Source organism: Galendromus occidentalis, unplaced genomic scaffold, assembly GCF_000255335.2.
Source record: "Galendromus occidentalis unplaced genomic scaffold, Mocc_1.1 scf7180000077419, whole genome shotgun sequence".
Taxonomy (NCBI): Eukaryota; Metazoa; Arthropoda; class Arachnida; order Mesostigmata; family Phytoseiidae; genus Galendromus; species Galendromus occidentalis.
In genome coordinates this window covers 127,360-148,371 of record NW_003805407.1, presented here as the reverse complement: position 1 = coordinate 148,371, position 21,012 = coordinate 127,360, and the positions used below count along the sequence as shown (strand labels likewise).

General features: G+C 50.4%; 1 protein-coding gene and 1 pseudogene across 1 annotated transcript; both read left to right on the top strand.

Annotated features, from left to right (window-relative positions):
- The first annotated feature begins 4,073 nt into the window (after positions 1-4,073).
- On the top strand, positions 4,074-5,626 carry LOC100907136 (tigger transposable element-derived protein 6-like; annotated as a pseudogene).
- Positions 5,627-6,285: 659 nt separating this feature from the next.
- LOC100906990 (kielin/chordin-like protein) lies at positions 6,286-20,706 on the top strand. The gene is made up of 14 exons (XM_029111229.1): positions 6,286-6,318; positions 6,460-6,562; positions 6,705-6,787; positions 7,359-7,452; positions 9,992-10,074; positions 12,058-12,157; positions 15,236-15,339; positions 16,795-16,947; positions 17,177-17,329; positions 17,641-17,877; positions 18,074-18,208; positions 18,396-18,560; positions 18,729-18,880; positions 20,394-20,706. Exons 1-14 carry the CDS (start codon positions 6,286-6,288, stop codon positions 20,704-20,706), a joined length of 1,908 nt encoding a protein of 635 aa, XP_028967062.1.
- Positions 20,707-21,012: the final 306 nt, after the last annotated feature.

Here is a 21,012-nt window from a genome sequence, read left to right as displayed (position 1 = left end):
ATCCCACAATTGTGCCTAATGATACACTTCCAGTGTATCTTCGTACGGCGGCCGTCGAAGCCGTTGCGAAGAGAGATCATATGCAATGTCCTGTTTCACGAGGGACACCAAGCGATTTGCATAAATCTGATGGGTTTCCGAAGTTGCTGGATGGCCCAGCCCGAAAAATGTATGCAAGAACGACTCCCTATTGATGATGATGATGATGAGACTCACATGAATTTGGTTCGACGCGACGATTTTACGTCATACCTTCAGACCCCTGCCCGTTCAATTCGCGGTATATGTATTCTGATTGGCGGAACGATCTCACAGGACGCACTAACATTTTCGACTCGTTTTTTCAGGAACGTATCATTACTGTCCCTTTGAGAAAGAGGGAAAGCCTGTGGATATCTCGAAGATCTCAAAGCACACCGATATAGGGTGCTTCACCTGTATATGTCTGGTGAGAAAACATTTTTTCGATCCATGCGCCGGATTCCGGTGGAATTGCGAGTTCTCTGCAAAAAAGTGAATGAGAAACTTCGTAATGAAAAAGATTCGCATCCATCACTGTATTTCTAATCAAAGTGGATAACGCGTTGTGATATCCCGTTGCTCTTTTTCGCGTGAGATTGGAGCAACTATATGTACGTTTCATCCGCACTGAACATGAACGACGAATTCGCTGATGCCTCCGTGAGAAGGATTTTATTATGGGGAATTTCCGCTATTTCCATCCACACGTCTTGTCCTGTTCCCCTCTGCTCTCACGCAGGCTTCGTTGGCATTCTCCCAGGCAGCCAGACGGGCCAGCGGGCGGGCAGCCTCCGAAGACAAGCTTTGCGCGGAACAGCTGTTGCTCGCATCTGTTGCACCAGATTTCGGGGATCTGGGGAGATACGTGATCTGTCTGAGAGAATCTGGCTGAGGTCAACGAGGAACGTACGCTCGTGGATTACGAGCGAGCATATTCTCATCCCTTCTAGGATACCTTGACAAATCTATCGATCTTCTACTCAATTGGGCTTCCAGAATACCGATATCGACCATTGTTGGGGCAGCGGGAGAAATCTCGGAGAATATGATCGATCGCCTCGTTTTATGTAACTGTCTTGTACTCCGTTCTCCCCTCCCTATTCAATCCAGCGACGACGACCGACGACGCACTGAAACGATTGCCGGTCCGGGCCCGACGAAGCTGCGCAGTCGATGGCGCCAACTGTCGTTTGTATGTACGATGTTTCTTCGATGATAATCGAACACTTACGACCATATTGGAGTTCCGGAATTACATAATCGGTTCCATTGGAAAGACTCTCGGTCGATTCGTGTGTTCATGTTCTTTCTCGTGAGAATCTCCCTCGTTCCGACTTCGTGCTTACCATGACGCTACCAATTTTCGAAGGTCGGCTTGCCGGCTCGGTTCGGAGCACTTCACTCAACCGCGTCTAGCATTTTTTCCAATAATTTCTCGCCGAGTTCCTAATTTTTCTTTGGCGTGTATCCGGGGCGAACTTGTGTCGGAGGAAGAAAATTTTCATCCGCTTGCTCCATGCGCGAGATCGGCGGAGCGCATCGCCTCCTATCCATCCAAGTATCAATAATTGCGTGAAACATAAACGAAGCTGGGCCGAGTGAGAATGTCTTGCCGTATCCAGCGATCGAGTTCGTCGTGGCTGAATGATTTCCTCCTTGATCAAAATTGTCATGGCTCCTCGCTCTGGGACGTTTGTCTGCCAAATACTCGTCAAGTACAACAGTTCAATTCCCGCGCTTGAGCCGGTAATCGCCCCCCTCAATCGACTCCAGATACTTACCGGGGAAACTGACGAATTTTCTGCTTAGAATAATTTCGTACATCGAATACCCCGTCGTCGGCCTTCAAAATTGGAGTATTGGAGTCTTTAGGAAATTACGATATGTTGGAAATGGGCGTTTGAGTATAGGAAGGTCAGCCATGTCAATAATATGGAGATTGTCCAGGTGGGAGGGGCCACGAACGCTTCAGAAGTTTCTTTTCAAGCAGAAAAGCTCAATCGTCGGCTTGAGAATTCGAACAAAGCCCGCTCTATTGAGCAAGGGAACGCGCAGAACCTCGTTCGCCGGCTGTGCAGCAACGGAGGAAGCGTATGCAAAGGAAGGACCCGCACGAGCTCTTCTCTGCTCGAGATTCTATTCTTCCGGCGAACGCCGCTGGATGCCGTGGTCCTGTTGATTTGGCCCAGCGCGGTTTCCCCGTGGTTTTTGGATAGTTTCAATTTCTGATCCAATCACATTCCGAGCCCAGAAACGTCTTAGTGAAGTGCAGCGCATGCAAGCGTTGAACGAGTAGCCACTCGAAACCGATCGATCTTCCACTCTTCGAGAGCCCATCGCACTGACGGAACACTAGAATAAAGCACTACAAATTTTGAAACAATTCCGCAACTTTCAGAATTCCGTGGGCCGCACACGTTTCGCTTCGGTATTTAGCGGGACGTGGATGAAATGTATTTCCAGGAGCGTTGAAACCCTCGACTGTTGAGGACGGCGAGATGGAGAAATAACAGATCTCGGATCTACGGAAAAAAAAGACCGGGGAGCGGGCAAAGCAGAACCAATTATATATTGCAACACACCCCCAGATTCTGCCGGCCGATTCTTAGTTTGCGTCTAAACGAGTTTTTCTCGTCGGTTGGAAACTAATAGATGAAGTTTCCGAAAGGAGCCGACTGCCAGACTGATACTCGTCAATCCTGACATGATTTGTATCTGCTGTCGCCACTACTACCCACGACGTGTGTGTCAACGATAAGACACCACCATGGTATTCTCTGCGAAGAGCATTCTTTAATTCGCGCTTCGGCGATTGGGAAGCTCCTACTCCATGTTGCGCAGCCAGAAGCGGGTCCACGGTGGAGTCGAATGGAACATCGTCTTATGAGACTCCCTTCGAAATTTTCCGAGGAGACGAAATTTCGGGTCGAAAGGAGCACTGAGAGGACCAATACTGCATGGGCAGCCCAAAATATCAGAGAATCAACGAACAATCAATCTTTTGCGGATCCAATCATGGGGCTGCCATCGTGTAAGATCAAACCCTTCGGAAAAGGGTTCGCTGAAAGTGTTGTCTGTCGTCGCTCGATTATCTCTTTGACCTCATTGGCGCCTGAGGGCCACCAGCGTGGGAAGTTTGATGGACTTCGCGTTGGAGAGATTATATTTTGGTCGGATTCTGAAGAACTTGCGCCGCCGGTATCGCCCACCTCCGCATCATCTAGACGCATGAATTGCATTCATTCCATTCCTGGATTCAATTATCATCAACTAGTAGTCAACAAGTCGCTTCTGCTTGATGATTGGGAAGACTACTCGAATCCTCCCCGCCTATGAGCGAATCGGGAGGTTTGCCCTCAGAGATCCTAGGATGAGAACGAGGCGGATAAGGCTCAGGATAGAGCAAGGAAGAGCCGTCGGAATCATCCGTTGCGTGACAGAAACATTTGGATTGATTCCGCAGTGAAGATGTCCCGCGGTGGATTCCAGCTTCAATTACAGTCAAGTGCCGCTAAGTTGGAGCTCCTATAAGTTGGAAAACTCCTCTAACTTATAATTTAGAGTCGCTTTTCTTATGGTTTGCTAAGTAAAAGCATAGACCCCGTGTTGACTCTCTCCTCTAACTTATAAAACCTCCTCTAACTCATAATTTGGAACGATTTCGCCGCCCTAAGTTGTAAAGCGCGGAAAAATGATCCACACAGCCAAGGTTTAACGTCCCGGGTACTGTTATTCACATTGCTTCCGAGGACGGATCCATAGAGCAAAAATGTACCCAGGAGGATCGAGGCCGAGTACCTGCGTTTCCGTAAGGAATATTTTTCCGGCAGCAGGGATCGAACCCACACCGCCTTCCGCGCGAGCGGCGTCGTTGCGGCTATGCACGTTCGCACGAGTAGCGACAAAAGCGCTAACCACTCGACCACCCGTCGGTTCAACCAACATGACTATGACGTCTCAATGCACACGTGCTTCTGTCTGATGTTCGTCGTGCGTGAGCTTCTGTCAGCTACTTTTGTGGCCAGTTTCGGTGAAGGGAGGGAGTGAGGACCATGCCCACCAACACGAACTTAAGTTTGAAAGACAAAGTGGAAGTTCTGGGAGAACTCGAAGCAGGTAGAAGTAAGCTCGACGTAAGAAGAGATTGGAAGATCTCCCAGACTACGCTATACAATATCAAGCGAGATGCCGAGACGATACGAGCACAAGCGGCTCTGAGACGAAGCGCGAAATGCAAGCGGTTCAGGAAGTCGAAATTCGGAGATGTCGAGTCTGCTCTCTTCAAAACCTTCAGAGAAGCTCGTGCGTCCAATCCTACCCTGCCGATTTCTTCATCATGGCTCCAGGAGAAAGCTAAGTCCCTAGCAGCAGAGCAAGGCGACTCCGATTTCAAAGCTTCGAACAAATGGTTGGAGGGTTTCAAGCAGCGTCACCGCTTATCGTCAAAGCGAACATGTGGCGAGGCAGCCAAGGTCAATCAAGAGGACGTGAACCAATGGCTGGAGAACAATGAAGGGATCCTGAACGATTACTCCTGTGAAGACATATTCAACGCGGACGAGACAGGTTTCTCTACAAAATGATGCCGAATCGGACGGTACATTTCAAAGGAGAAGCCTGTCATGGTGGAGAACAAGCGAAAGATCGGTTCACGGTTTTGCTCTGTGCAAACTTCGCGGGCACCGAAAAATTGCTGCCCTTGGTGATTGGTCACAGTAGAAACCCCCGATGTTTTCCGAAATTGGCGAAGCGCGAAGCCTTCCATGACAGCGCGAAGCTGGGTTGCCACTATCGATCGCAGAAAAGGGCATGGATGGATACAGCGATCTTCACCGAGTGGCTCTTGAAGATTGAGGGAGATTTCAGGAAGCAGAAACGCCGAGTACTTCTGCTCCTGGACAACTTCAAAGGTCATGAGGTGGATATCGAACTCAATCACGTCAAGATTCTCTTTCTTCCTCCGAGGACCACATCGAAATCGCAGCCCATGGACCAGGGCATCATTTGTAACGTGAAACAGTTGTACAAAAAAAAGCTGGTCGAACATTACTGGGCCATGGCACAGGACGGTCAAGTGAAGGAAATAAATTTGCTCCAGGGTATCCGGTTCCTGAGAGAGTCATGGGATGATGTCAAAACTTCCACCATATTCAACTGCTTCAAGAAATGCCTCCCGAACGTTCGGAATGCCAGCGCTCAAAGTGAGAACAGCGATGACATAGACGAACCGGATCGAATGATTATCCGAGACTGTTTCCCCATTTCCATGACTTTCGGGGACTTCGTTCAGGCTGATCGGCAACTTGTGACTTCCGATGATTTCGAGCCTGAACACAATGAGGTCCTCAGCGAAACCTCGGATGAAGAACCCGGGTCCCCCTTCGAGGAGCCCAGTTGTGGTTTCGTGACCGGCCAAGAGGCTCTCCGAGCCTTGGCTACATTGGTCAACCATTGCTCTCAGAGACAAAATATTGTTCCAGGGATCAGCAGGGCTCTACATCAGTATCGAGATCTTGTTATTTGTGACATTCTACAGGAAAAAGACAGGCAGATCTTCGATATTATTTTTCGAAATCGAAGCCTTAGTTGTTTGGTTGTATTTTGAAGACGAGAATTGTATTGATGGGGACTGACTTTGTTCGGAACGGTAGATAGTAGAAACTGAGTACGGTACATAGTCAGGACTCTCCATAAGTTAAAAACGTAAATCCGCATGGAGAAGATGGAATAAATTAAAGCAGATATCCGTTCATGATCACTATCGTCAATTTTATGCCTACATTCATGGAGGCAGATAATAATCAGCGCGCATCTGTCCGAATTAATCCGGTCTAGATTGACCCTCCCCTAACTTATAAGTTAGAAAAAATATTCAAACCCTACTCCCGAATTTTACAAGTTAGCGGCACTTGACTGTATAGAGAAATATCCACCGCGCTGGAAGTTGACGAGCTTTTGGGTTTACTCCTTCCGCATTGGGAGAATTCAATTGTCTCTCAGTTGCCGAAGAGGAGTTAATTATTGTCTCTTGACAGAATCTCCCGGGGCGGCCCAATCGTCTCGGAATTAGAATCTGGAGTGTACCGATTTCCCGGGAAGCCCAGAAGACGAAAGGGGTATGCCACGGGAAGAGCAGAGATCACGACGATCGTCTTCAACTTGAAGGAGACTTCGATGAGTGCGGAGAATTTCCGCGCACTCATCTGAGTGGAGAAGAAGGAGAAAAAAGACCGAGCAAAGAAAACTTGTGCGAGATTCCCGGATATGTATTGCTCGCAGGGAAGTTCGAGAACTCTTGTGATTTCCGGATTTGCGCCGAATGCTCCATTTCTCCAGAGGTTTCGTCTGATGAAATTTCGCTCGTTACCCACGACCGTATCGTTCCGATAAGGGACGTCTTGGACGGAAATTTCAACCAGATTCCATTTTTGATTACAGAGAGGGAAAGTCGTCTGCCAAAGGGCCCTGTGCGAGGTGCCCAATAATTGTTTCTTGCTCCAAGAGAAACTCGGTAAAAAATCATGCTGTTTATCGTGTAGAGGTGAGTTTCTCTCTTCCTCCTATTTTCCACAAGGTCTCTGACTCCCATCACGGACAGATATGTACATATATGATTTAGAGTAGGCAACTGTTTGTAAGAACTTTCGCGAATTAAATGGAAATCCAATCCCTTCCTACCCCAGATTGCGTGCTCAACGGCACAACTCATACTTCGTCGTCGACATGGACCGACCCCAGGGATTCATGTCTACGATTCTCCTGTCAGGTGAGGCTTCCGATTTCGTCAAGAGGCCACTGTGCTTCTCCACGCAGGCAGAACGCGCAGTGGCTCGACAAGACTTTGAGGTTATTTCGGCCGACTCTATTATGAACCAAAATGGCTTCTTGTTTACTCGATCTCCGCAGTCTTCCCTCCATCATCTCTATCCTGCGTAAATTATTAGTTAACAATATTTACAGTAGGCGTAAATAATAATCCCCGGCCCGAGCGCCAAGGCTTCGGTCAGGTGGCTTTCCCAGGAACTGTCTCGAGATTTCGGACGAGCACGTTCTTTGAAAATCGGACTCGAAGTCGGAACGAAAGCACGAGAAAATGTCCGAGGGCGATTCCACCCTGACAGAGAAATATACCGATCCCGGGAGAGAACGCTCCGTACAGCTCCCTCGCGATGAAACCCTCTAGCTCTTTTTCCTCGCTGAGTCATTCGCATTATATCATTCCGGTGCCTGCTGTATTCGGCTAATTCGGCCGAGGTCCGAGATCTAAGGGCCGCCTCAATAGACTTCTTTCTCTGCTAGACTTTCCGGGTCTCCTAACGCCAGGGTCTTCTTTACAGTCCGGTATCATCACGAAATTTCGAGAAGAATGTCATACACCTTGTGAGAACCCCATACCTCCCAGACCAGGACAATGTTGCCCATCTTGTCAAGGTCAGTCCCACTTTGGTATCTTAGAGTTTCCCTCAAGGCGACTCTCGTTCACAGCGGATCGGTGTCCCTGAGAGGACGGTCAAATCAATGAAACTCGTCTGTCATGGACAAATTGACTCAGGGCTGGGTCCACGAATGAAGCGGGCTCTCCCTGTGCAGCCGCAACATCGATAATTTTCACAGTAGTTTATTTCTCACGTTTTGCAATGGTGGAGGAAGTTCCAGTACATATCCCGCACTCAGTCAGTGAAATGCCGGAGAGTCGAAAATTGAGCTGCCGGATATTCCTGTCGCTTCCGAGTCGCCGCCATTTTCAGATTCGATTTTGATTTCGAACCTTTTGTTCTTCTCTTCTGTGAGCGTCATCTTCTGTGAGCGTTCCATGAAGAACTTACATCCTCCGATGTCGTGCGCGAAGATCCAGTCCAGCAGCCTCCCTTGCCATCGAGCAGCAAGAGATCATCCTCTGCGCGAACTTGCATTTCCGTAAGGTGAAATCAATTTCTCGCCACGTACGACCGGACTGTGACAATGTGTGCCGCTGTTTCCAAGAACACGATCGACCTCCCAGCTCTCGGCTCATTGAAGGTTTAGCTGGCTGGAAGTACGGCGGAACTCCGCACGGAAAGTCAAGCGTGTTTCCAGAGGATCGTTTCCGTGACCGTGCACGTGTTATGTTCTCGGGAAAATCTTATGGTCAAAAACGAGTTTTTCGTTCCGATCCCAGAAGTTCTAGGTCAATTTCGATTCGCCAGGAGAAGTTCTCTCGTCTTGGACGGACATTTTTTCTGAAAATATCCTTCAAGCTCTTCACCGTGAGCCGGATATGCTCTTTCAATGATTGGGAACCATATATCTAAAAGTGACAATCGAGACGAGGGGCCGGAGACTCAGGTCAGGAGTGTGTACGCACTCGAACGGGAGCGGCGCCCTCCGCCTTTGGCCGTAAAGGTCGTACATAATTATTGTGCATGGGCTATGTGGGCCGAAGCAAAGTTAGCTCAAGTAGCCACTCAGAGCTCCGAGCATTCACGCACAGATCGCTCTCGAGATAATTAAGCACAGGCCTGCTTGGCGTCGGTCGCTTCGGATAATAGATATATACACTTCATTTCCGAATCACTTCCACTGCATTAATCGAGCCCAGAGCTGATGGGCGGTGCGCGGTCGGTCCATCCGCCGCACGGTCGGCTGATGTCACGCTGCCGGGCATATTTTCGTTTCGCTCAAAATCTCGCTCGGACTCGGCAAGTCCTAACTCTTTCCTCACCGTGTAATCGGTGGACGTTGGCAGAGAATGGGACGCAGCGACGGAATTCGGACTGAGTCTTCTTGTGGTATTTCATAAATTCGATGGGATGAGGCTCATCTTATGATTTGGATCTTCGGGAGAATTTTCCCCTCGAGACTTGAGGAAAGGCGTCGGGGGCTCCCCCAATCGAAAGGAGTTCTCTCGAAGATTCGAGTTTCATCCTCCGCGAGTGTCCTGGACTGTCTTTGCTGGTGCTGGGGCCTTATCTCGAGCGCACTCGGACGCAGTGGCTGATTCCGAAAATAAAGAGAAGTGGTACTCCTGGAGGCTCTCTTCCAATTTCCGAAACACAACACAAGAGTTCTCTTGATCACCTCCGACTTCACTCAAGTGCTTCTAGGGAGAACTAATTTCGGCGAGAGGAAACCCAGTTACTTGCCTTCCTGTGCCATCGTGCCCCCGACGCGGCTCCGCTTCAGGAAGCAAGGTATCAGTCCATCCTCCTGCCCCGCTCGAGCAACCCTCCGGCCGGCGTCAGTCGGCTGATTTCCTGTTTGGTGTGCAATCATCATCCTGTTGCTCGCTTTGATGTCGACCAGAAACACTCTCCGGCTCCGTCAAAAGCGAGAGATGGTATCCTTTGAAGCCACTGAAGCAAGACAGGAGTCTCTGACGGGACCTCTTTCAGCGAGGTGATTCAGAGCACCGCTTTCTGCGATGCTCGCCCTCGAGCACAATCCAACCAACGATTCCCTGGACCGAGGCGTCCTAGAACTGCCGCAATTTTTCCATTTTCTCAACCCTTCGCTCGTGATGATATCTCTCTGCCCTTTGGTGTTGTCGTCGTCGTCGTCGTCTCGACGTCGTTAGCCGTGCCTCCCCTTCGCTGAGTTCTCTCGCAGTTCTGTCGTTGTCAATGCCTCCCGCGACAACATACCTTCCTTCCTGCCGTCTATGATCTCCTTGGTGACATTTTTTTCGTTGAGGGTTTTGGGCTTCGAAACAACTCTCGGCGACCTGACTCATCCAAAGACCAGCAAGAGCCTCCTCTGGAAAGAGTCTCGAGCCATCAGTCGGGCCCGAATCGAAGCAATCGAAGCACCTACTTCGAATCTCCATGCGAGTGTATATGAGGACGCTCTGAAAATATTCGGAACATGCACGTGCTGCCGACTAAATCGGTGGCCGCAACCTGCGTGATCTGATTTTCAATGCAAAATACCGAGTACGTGGCGTGCGAAGCGTCGAGAACTCTCAATAAGGGCGCGCATTTCCGCTTCATTGCAGGTTGTTCGCTAGACGGGCACGAGTACGCAGAAGGAACAAATTTCACGGCACCCACGGATCCGTGTCTTTCTTGCTCCTGCAAGGTAACTAATTTCGAGCAATATATAGGTATACGAATATGAGGAGACGCTCCTGTCGGAATCGGCCTCGATCCCTCCACCCTTCTCCAACGTCCTGGCTCCGTGGAGCTTCGAGAGGAACTTGTGCAATCGGTAAACCCTTGGAGATGATTTCGAATCTTTCCGCGCGAAACACGAGATTCCATCCTCGATTTCCGAGTTGAATCCTGCGAATACACATCTCCATTTGTGTAGAATAATTATGATAGAGCCACGTCTATGCCATTTCCTGATCGGCCATGAGGCCCCGGTTACACGAGGAGCGATACGCGGGGGCGGAATAGCCTGTACGGGGTCCCTATTTTTTCCCCTCGCGGGATGATAGCTCACATAACCTATTCTCCGGGAGCGTCGAGCTCCAAGCTCGGCTCCTGTAAGTTCCAGGGACTTAATTTCTTGAGTAGTGGCGAGCAACAGACGGAAGAGCAGCGGCTGAACGTTTTTGGAGCGTCGAGCGAAAGATCACATCGCCAGTGACAGGCTGTCCGTCATTTGTACACTCGCGTTCGCGCCTGTCGTTTCCGTCGCCTTGACCGCCATAATTTCCGGCCTCGACAGCTCTCATGATCCACCGGAGCTCACCCTGGAAAAGCCGCACGTTTCCACGTCCCGGAAATATCCGCGAGCTGGAGACGTTCTTGGCTATGGGACTACGTCGTCGATCACGGTTAGGGATCGATTTTCTCGGTGTTTGGGAGTGGAAAATTCAACCGACGATGAGGATTCCGCGGTCGATTCGAGAAGCGATTTTCGACGGAAGCTGAACACGCCGACCCGAGGAGAAAACGAGCGATTGGCAACAATGTGCGAGGAAGCAAACTCCGGCCGATTGACGGCGGGCGTCGGACAGCTGTTTGGCTAGAGGCCAGATTCGTTCCGACGGCGGACGAAAAGCGAATGTTTTGCACTTTGCAAAATCCTTCTCGCTGATCAGCGTTGCGTCGTTGGTTACGTCGTTGCACGGAACAGACAATATCATTGCCGACAGGAGCAGCAGCAGATCGTTCCGTAATGCGCCGCTGAGCCGTCAAGGCGCGTGGGAGACTTGACAAACGCGCATCAGAATTGATTCCGGCAGAAATTTCCGAAGACCGAGGGACCCGCATTCGCCCCGGGATTTTCGCCGACTCCGAAATGGCGGCGAGCTACTCGAGTCGTGAGCGGGTTTCCATTTTTTCGGGATAATTCTCGCGGCCGGTATCGTCCCCGTTTTCAGTTTGCCACGGCGTCCATATCATATTAGCCTGTCCGTAGTGTATCAGACGAGGAGGAGTGAGTCATATAAAACTCCAAAAGGTCTCTCAATGCTTCTCACTCCCATCTATCTCTATCATCTTTCGGCTGGTTCTGTGTTCCGGCAAACATCGACCAGTTGTCTGAGGCGGCCGGTCTCTCCTCCCGGAGATGGTCCTAGAAAACGAAGATAGGGAAAAACGAACTCTGCCCAACCCGAGCCGAATGTAAACGCGCCGGTCGTGTTGAAAGACGCGAGACCGATCATAGACCGAGCGACGGACCGATGGACGGATGGCAAGCATCAAATTTTCCAGCGGCTTGAACCACCGTCGAAACCTGGGCACCGCTCGATCGAACAAAAACTAGAGGAGTTTCGGCTCATAGATCGCTTAGGACCCTATTAGAAATTCGTTGCTCACACACCGCTGCAGCCCTCGGTTTTGTTGGCGCTAGGTTTTATGATTCCGAGATCTCTTCTCATCTGATCCGCTCAATCATTCGCGACCACGTGTCTCGATCTCGTGATTCAGCTGCCAAGTTACGAGTCGGCTAATTCTGGGTTCAGAAGAATCTCGACTCGAGTCTCTGTCTTGAACTACCTATATTTTCTCGACTTACATTCAATTGTTGACGCGGTGTCCTTCGTTTATTTTTTCCACAGAGCTCATGCCGAATCCTCGGCAACGAACTCAAATGTTGCTCTTTTTCCAGAACGGGACGATAACGTGCTCACGAGAGGCCTGTAATGTCCTTCCATGCCCCTCTGCCAAACAGGTGTTCTCACCGAAATCTTGCTGTCCAGTTTGCAAAGGTAAGCATACGCGGCGAAACACCCGGATTACTCCATCAGTTTCTCTTTGCTTGTATCCAAACATGAACTGGGTTAATCTCCCTTGATTCAGTATCGCAATCTACATCACAGATTCCGTGGTAGACAGGTGGTAGGATTCTGAAAGGTCAGATGGGAGACTTCTTCAAGTATTGAGTGGATCAACAATCGCCGATTCGTTCGTGAATTATATTGAACACTAGAATCAATGAGTCGTACGTGTCGAGCTCAGCGAATGATTTCCCTCGAGTGGCTCCGGAATGTTTGTCTGGGGAAAATGGACAGCAAGAAAAACAGCACAGATTGGACTCAATGAGCACCTTTCGACCAGGAACACGTTGTGCACGTGTTCTCTCCCTCACGTACTCGCTGGAAGACGGTTCCGACTCGAGAGGCTCTTGAGATTCCTCTCACAGTTCCTACGCTTTCGAACTTCGATTTGGTTGGCGCCGTCGACCCTGTTGTAAACAGATTTGATTCATAACGCTCGGGAACTTTCCATTCCGTCGATTGGTTGAAGGATTTCCTCTCCATTTTCTGATGCTCGCCCGGGACCAAAAGACCTCGATGCATTTTCTGATCTCTCTGTTCCAACCCTTTGATAACTCCGGCGAACGTTCTTTTATCGGGGAGTCTTTCGATTAGAAACGAGGACTCGAGAATGTGCAGATCGTAAATTATGCCTCAAGTACGGACTTCGAGAATTTTCACCTACTTAGTAGGTGAAACGATGAGTAGGCTTTCGGCAAGTCATCACGAAGACCACCGGGTTAGGTTCGACCGTTCGGCGCGGACTGGTCGACCTCGGAAAGAATTCTCATCCTTCTCTCTCCTGTGGGCCAGCCTAATGTTCGTCGGATAACAGAAAATGGGTCGAAAGCAGAAACGGTTCCATGTGAATCTTCATCCGAGTGTCGCAATTGATCCGCGCACCGACCTGAAGTCCGATCCCTGTAGATCCTAGGGCCTCCATGTTGCGATGGGGCGAACATCATTTTGGAGCAAATAAGCCCCTGTTGAAAGACATGCCGAGCGAACGAGCCGCCGCGACCACCCGTACAGTAAATCGTCCCGACTTCAGAAAATCAGCGAAAATAGACGACATTTCTGACGTCTTCTCATCCGAATATCCATGGATAAAAGACGTGCGAAAACCTTCTGCACGGGACCGTCAGCGAATCCCATGCGAACTCGACTGACCCTTCATTCGCTCACGCCCAGTTCTCGGACATATGAATATCGGATGTTCTCCCCTACCACGATTAAGAATTGATCGGTTCAGTTCGCCGTTTATTGTCGCCGCTGGCTGCGAGCGGTGTCGCGGAAACTTTGCGGAAAGTTTTCAGTTTTCTTTCGAATCGATCGATTCCATCCTGCTGTCAGACACTGTTCCAACTAAAAGCTCTCAATCTTGAGTCACTCTCATGTCTCATTGTCCCGGGTTCGCTCGCTGACTCTGCTCGTCTTCTGATTTTTCTTCCACGAACTTTCTCCATCGATTTCATGTCCACGTCAATCCAGGGCTCTCGACGAGCAGTAGTTTCATTAGGTCCGCTGAGTCCTTAAGTGAAGGACGTCAAGTCGGGACGGAAAAATAAACTCCCTTTTGAGGTGCCCCGGAGACCACCCGCGGCGAACACAAATGAAAATTTTCTATCCGTCCACATTCAGATGAACATCAGGGCAGATCGAAGTGAATTAGTGACGGGCTCTGACGACTCCATCAAATCCAACGACGAAATTCAATTATTTCGCCCCGTGCGTTCGTCGAGCCCCCGGAGTCCCCCCGCCCCCCGCGCTCGAGCTCCGATCTCGACCCGGGTTTTGTTGCATCACTGCTGTAGGGTCGTCTCTCGAAATCGTATCAATAAGAATCGCGTCGCTCTGGCGGCAAGGCACAACGGCGCGGCGTCGACATACCGATGTTTTCGCTTTGCCACCGGTCGACTCGTTTTCGCGCGATACTGATGGAAAAATTTAGGTTAAGTCCAAGCGAGATAAGTCGTTGCTTCTCCCTGATTGGGATTTCCGTTCGTGTCGGCTGAATCGCCGCGGAGGAGCGCTGAGCTCGCGCGTTCCGGGAGATGAGATAGCAGAAAATTCAATTTGGCCTCAAGCCCGCGGATGCACAATATGCACGTGCGTTTCTCATGCGTCGTGAATTCTTAATTTGCATGCATCACAAGCAGCGGCGCGAAGAACAGACACAAACACACGCGCCCTGTATCAGTATTGACCGTTTCTCGCCGCCGACGCTTCAGTAATCCTCGTCGTCGTAGTTCATCGACATGACGTGTAATTGCGAAAACACAGAGAATGCGAAGATGAAAGATGATCAGAAAATCCGGGCGAAGAAATGTTACGAGGAAACACGATATTGCATTTAGAATAATTTTCCACCACGACTCGCTTGGCAGCGGCGCTGGCGATCCGGACGACTTGAACACTTATTTTCGCCAGTGACGGTGGCGCGTCCGACCTCTGTTCATTGTTTCATCCGATGACAATCAATCCTCCCACTTCTATGTACTCTCCGTCGTCATCATCGGTTTCGAGCTTTCGTCCTTGACAAAATGCTAACGTGTCCCCACGGTTTTCCAGCAACTTCGAAGCTCCCAGGGTTTCCGCTGCGTTGCGCAGGGCGTAATTTTCCTGTAGAGGGACCATTCCAAATCCCAATCGCAATCGTATCCGGAATGACTCAGTGGTTCTGAAAAGATATTTTGAACTTCTACTTTTTCGCGAGCATTTCCACCGAGTACCAAGGGCGATAACTCCCCGCTATGACCTATCCCTAACTGGGAGACCTTCTCCGTCCGGATTCTTGCGCTGTTCTGCTGCAGAGCATGGGGAACAATTTCCGAACTCCGATTCGGTAGGCGCTGGTCGTGCTCTCAATAAGCGTAAAAAAATGGAAACACCATGTTGCCTCTTTTCACGTGGAATTTACATGGAATTTTTAATCACGTGAGGCTTAGACGCAAGAGGTGACTCAAACAGGGTCTCCCTGCATGGACTACGCCGATAAGGAGCTAATGAATTGCCTTGACTCTTTTCCAGGAACGAAAATAGTTGCTCGTTCCCGAGGAGAATGTATCATCGGAGCAGAGGCTTTTTATGACGGATCCTTTCCTCTGGATCAGTGCACCACTTGCTCTTGCGCCGTGAGTATTGCTAGGACTCTCTCCTGGATCTTCCCTCTATAGTCTGTAGGGTATCCGGAGAACCACACGGACCGGGTCATTTCGGCGGTGTATCCGGGCTCGAAAATTTCGATTTCGGAGCTTCGAGGAGGGAAATACTTGTTCTGCTCTGCGGTTCGGAATTCGAAAGAAGAGATCCTGGGAGGAAGCTCGTCACGGATGCACTGATACTGCCATGTTCCGAACCGCGAGAGTCACAACCCGAGCCGTTGCAAGCTCGTTACTGTGTTGATTACGTGCCCCCTCCGAGAGTGTTGCCCCGAGTCCTCAATATGCACAAGAGTGTTCGAATGGCGCGACAGGTATTGTTCACTCAAGCACAAGCACAGTAAGAGCCTTATGAGAGCCGGAGAGACAATCATTATTGCCCTCACAGTCAGAGAACGAGCTTCATGCGAGAGATTTTATCCGAACATCAATCAAGGTTCAGAGGATCAATTATTGTCATAGAGCGGAATCGAAATCTCTCGCCGACACTCGTGTCTCATGTAAGCAGAAATAGCGCTCCACCGAGGACGGCTACCCATTCCCAAATCGGGCGATTCGGAAACTACGGGAAATCATCCTCAGACCGCAGGAATCTGTTAGATCCACAGCTTGAGGGTATCTTGGGACAGCATCAGCGTGCAAATTGGGAGCATACTCATTTTATGTTTCTCGATTGGCTCGACGAGGCTCTCCGATCCTCCAACGAGAATTTCTGAAGAATCCCTCTCGTACCCCTCGTGCGATAGAATCTTCGTAGCGATCGCATATGCTCGGGCGGTTGGCTTGGCGCCTGTGCGCCGTCAACTTCTCTTCTAGACAGAGATTATATCTTTCCACCTTCGCCGACCTGGTTTCTTTCTCTTCCGCTCGGAAAAGCCATTGTGTGGGTGTTCTCCAGTTTTATGGGGCTCCGGGCGCCGCGTCGCTCTCCATTGTGCCTTACGGCCACCGCTCGAGTGACTTAAACTTTGGCCGAGCAGAAAACCATTACAGTCACTCGAAGTCTCCCTCGCCAGCTCTTAGAGATCCTAGCTCCCATGAATATTCATATAATGAATGATGAACTATCGGTACGCCCGTTCTCGGAGCCTATGGTGTCCCTCGCGCATCTTTTCCGATTTCGGTCCCGGACCGGAGACTCATCTCTGTCGGATCGGAGGCATTCGACATATGTTTTCCTGGAATCCGATGTCCTCGGGCATGACACCGCTGGTGTCTGGTAAAGTATAGGCCCCCCTGGGATTTGGTTCGTAATGCTAAAGGATGGGAGCGGGTCGCCATTTTGGATTCTCAAGCCCGTACCAAGCCCAATCCAGCCCCCCTCCCCTCCCTCCGGCGGAAAAATCCTGCCGACAGACCTGAATGCCCTCCACCGTGTACGCTGTATCAAAGATCAAAAAATAATCAGGAAATGCTTCTCCACGACAGAACGGAACCAGCTTGTGTCACCGAACAGTATGTCCGAAGCTACAGTGTCCATCGGAGCACCAGGTCTCGTCGCCGCAGTCCTGCTGCTTGCGCTGCCGGAGCGCTCACCAGGAGAAGAAGGCTGAGTGCCTCTTCCTCAAAACAACGTACATGGTGAGTTGCTGGGACAATTTCTTGCCAATCCAACTTCATTCACCGAATGGAGAAATTTACAGCCATTCAGTGCTCGTGGTTCTAATTCGCATAAAAGCTCCAAGAAACTCTCCGGTGCGTCGCATTCAGCCGTGGAGAACCGCGGCTGCGTTCGACTTCGGAATTTTCTCCGGGAAAACTTCCGTCTCCCATCAATAAATAATAAGACGCTATTCAAATTGCGTTGCAGAACGGCACTTCTTGGAAGAAAGATCGTTGCACCAACTGTTTATGCCATGAAGGACAGGTCGAATGCCAGGAGACCCGATGCGAGCGGCTGAAATGTCCCGCGGGACAGAAAGAATTCAATCCGCCTAACGAGTGTTGTCCAAAATGCATCGAGGTAAGGAACGACGGTCATCTGGAATACAGGGTCCACAAGAATATCCTCCTCGCGCGCTCTGACCAACATATCACATGACCTCACTCAGTAGTCTGAAGTCTGTCTCCGTCGAGTTGCGAGGGAGGTCTTCTCTGGTCGAGATGATTTGGAGCCACTGTTCAATCTCTGGATGCTCTGAGCACTGGTCCGACCGCTTTTCAACTCCGCCGTGTGTCCAATCAGTGTACCGAGCCTGGTCGCTTGTGGTTCGAGAGTCCGGCGGAAAGTCACTTTAGCGACTCGGTAACGGGAACATTTTCGAAACTTTCCAGAGCGATGGCCTCTGCTCCGTGTTCGGCGACCCGCACTACAGAACATTCGACGGCGTGTTCTACAGGTTCCAGGGTCGGTGCCGATATACGCTCGTCACTGATGAGTGCCAAAAAAATTCCACTGCTCGAAACAGTGGACGCGGTTTCAGCGTTCAAGTATTCAACGATCCTCGGGGACCATCGCAGCATTCTGCGCGAACCCGAGCTCTTCTCATAAAAGTCGATGATAAGCTCAAGGTGAGCAGTGACTATCTGCATGAATTCGCCTAACCCTCTCCCTCTGAATCCCTCGGAACGCGCGACAAAGGCAGATAAGCACGCGGAAGAGTCTTCTCTGGATAGCTGCTGTCCAACACTGATTTCTGATAAGCCTGAGAACAAACTGTCAACGATGACTGTCGATCGGATTCAAAGGCGGGATATTCCCTTGTAGATCCGCTTGGGCCAGATGATGAAGGTGAAAATTCTCAGCAAAAGGATCAAACTCCCCCACGTCCTGTTCGGCGACGCGGTCATTTACCCCGAGAATCACAATGTAGTTGTAAAGCTGCCGAAAAAAGGCATCACAGTAAGTTCAACCAGAGAGCAGCACCGTGGGCATTGAGATCTCTTCTTTATCTTCGAGTCGCAGACTCGGAGCTTAAGATGCTCGGATGGTTTCAGCGATCAGTTTCGATATTGGATTCAATGCCCTTATTGTTTTGCGAGCCGGCCTTACATCGCGAGGGGAATTCACTTTAATCATATGACTGCAGGTGGTGTGGAACGGAGATAGTTCCGTCGACGTGAGCGCTTCTCTGAATCTCAAAGGATCTCTTTGCGGACTTTGTGGAAATTACAACGACAACCAAGGCGACGAGTACACAACGAAACAGGGTGTCATCGAAACTGATGTTAACACGTTTGGTAACTCGTGGAAAGTGAGTATCGTCTTCTTCGGGAGCTCTGAGGCTTATGAGGAAGAGCTTCCGGGAGGAGATCGAAACGTAGCCAGCTCCGGATTTCTCGCGAATCGAGATCTGTCCCCGATATGATTCACCAAATCAAAATAGCCGGTCGATGTATAAGCGTCTTCATCCGTTTTCCAGGTCGGTCACAGTCAGAACTGTCTACAGTCGGCTAATAGGACCGGTTGCATGACGAAGCAGAACCGGAAACGGAACTACACTGTCTGCAATAAACTTAAGGGAGATCTTTTTAAGCCGTGCCACAAATATGTCAATCCTACGCCCTATATAAAGTAAGTAATCCTCACATATCCTATTATTACGTGTAGCATAACTTTCGAGGCCGGCACGCCAGACGGGCACAATGCGTCAAGCTTCGAGAGTATGGAGACACGCGAGGACCGTGCCAAACTCGGTCAGGAGAGAGAAAAAACAGGCAGCATTGAGGATCGAGCGGGGAAAAACTGTTGTTCCGAGCATGAGCGGCGGACTATGCCCACAAGTCAGTGAAATGTCATGACCCCAAAGGTCGTGAGAGTTCAAGTCACTCTCGATGCATGGACCAGTCTGCTGATCCTCAGCCAGTGCGCATCGATCCCCGTTAGATTCGCTTGGGTCGACAGGCCGGCCTAAACTCCGAGTCCGGCGAGCCAGCGAGATATAGTTTTGTAATAATGACTGTACGTCTACACAGCAGAGTGTCCTGCGAGCAGACACATGCATGGACCTCGCGAGCGGAAGTCTACGCCTCCATGAACGCGCTTTTCCGGTCGTCGGTTTCGCCGTTGCGAATTTTCGTCCCGACTGAAGTCACTGTAGCGACCCGTCCGGACACATACATAGGCGCTCAGTGAAAGCAGAGTTCTGATGCTGAGATGTGTTCGCGGAAAAGAATCGCTTTCCGGGAGAGACTGGCAAACGATCTCGAATTAGCCCGACAAATCATGCGCGCTGTGTGGATGATACCGAGACTAGGGAGAAGAAAACTCGGGAAGGAAGTCGTCGGGGATCTGCGGATCGAAAGAAATGTGGTCAGTTTCCCCAGACACGAGTCGCCGCTGGGAGATGTGAAAACCGTGATACATGTTCTTCTTCGGCTTCTGTCGGTAGGACGGAATTTCTCGAGCTAAGGACCAATGTGCAGAAAACGGCATCTCACATATGTTGTGAGAGGACGTTTGTGTCCCCCCCCGCTGCGCGCTCCCTAGTCGAGAGCAGAATTAAGGACGCGTAAATCTCGCCAGACCGCACTTCCGACGGGTACAGGCTCCTGAGTCCAGACCTACTCAAGGGCCGCCTCCCTCTGTACCCGACGGACGATGACGTCAACAGCTCTCAGGAACAACAACAACAAGCTCCACAACTGGCCTGGCTGGCGCTCCCTTCGTCCGAGGAAGTTGGTCGGCGTCGATTCGCTTCATTTGCTGCCCATTTCATGCGAGCTATCTAAATCAGTCTGCTGTGATACTCACGTCAGTCTGCGAAAGAGCCTTATTCTTCCCTTCTTGACTTGTCCGCGGCTTGGTTTCACTCATCATGATCAGTGACTCACTGGGTGGGTGCTCCAGACGGAGCTTTGCAATTCGGATCAGGGTCCTGCTTGCCAAGACACTTCCGACGGCCAAAGACTCGGGAGCCGAGATTCCCAGGAGAAACTCCTTTCCGAATTCGATTCTTCTCGGAGCACTTCCACGAGTAGCTGCGAGCAGGGAACTCCCAGACCGAGCAGTTCCGGGGCTTGCTGTGGTCGTGGGCACGCGTTCGACGAATAGTACTAACCGCTTACGTTTTTCTTTCCGATTCCAGGTCCTGTTTAGTTGATATGTGCCGTTGTGAGGAAAACGGTCGTTGCTTCTGTGATGAGTTCGGCGCTTACGTCCGGCATTGTAAGCGCTACGGAGTCGAGATCAACAATTGGTTGGCTGAAGAAAGCTGTGGTAGTCATTGGTGTCCAACCGGAGCTTTGTGGACCTCGTGTGGAGGCGTCTGTAGAAAAACATGCAAAAATTATAAAACTGCGCAGTGTAGCAAGAAATGTATACCAGGATGCGAATGCCAAAACGGCGCTGTGTGGCTAGACAACCGATGCGTGCACACACACCAGTGTCCCAGGGTGTAAATTCTCCAGTTCCTCCTCAATCCTAAAATCTCGCTCGAAGCGGCGAGCGCGTTATCGAGCTACATTCATGAATAATATCCAAACTCGCATATTATACATAGTCAGTGAGTATAGATCCTCAGACGGGCGCCCATTCGGGGCTGCATCCCCGCACCTTATTTAATGCTATGAATCGAGTCGGGCATAGTCGAGCGGAGGGACGACAGGGCCGGGGCAAGAGAGCGGAAACGATTGCGAATATTCTCCAATTGATTTCGAGGATCCGGGAGGACCTCGGAATTCGAATGGATGATTTCTCTGATTCGC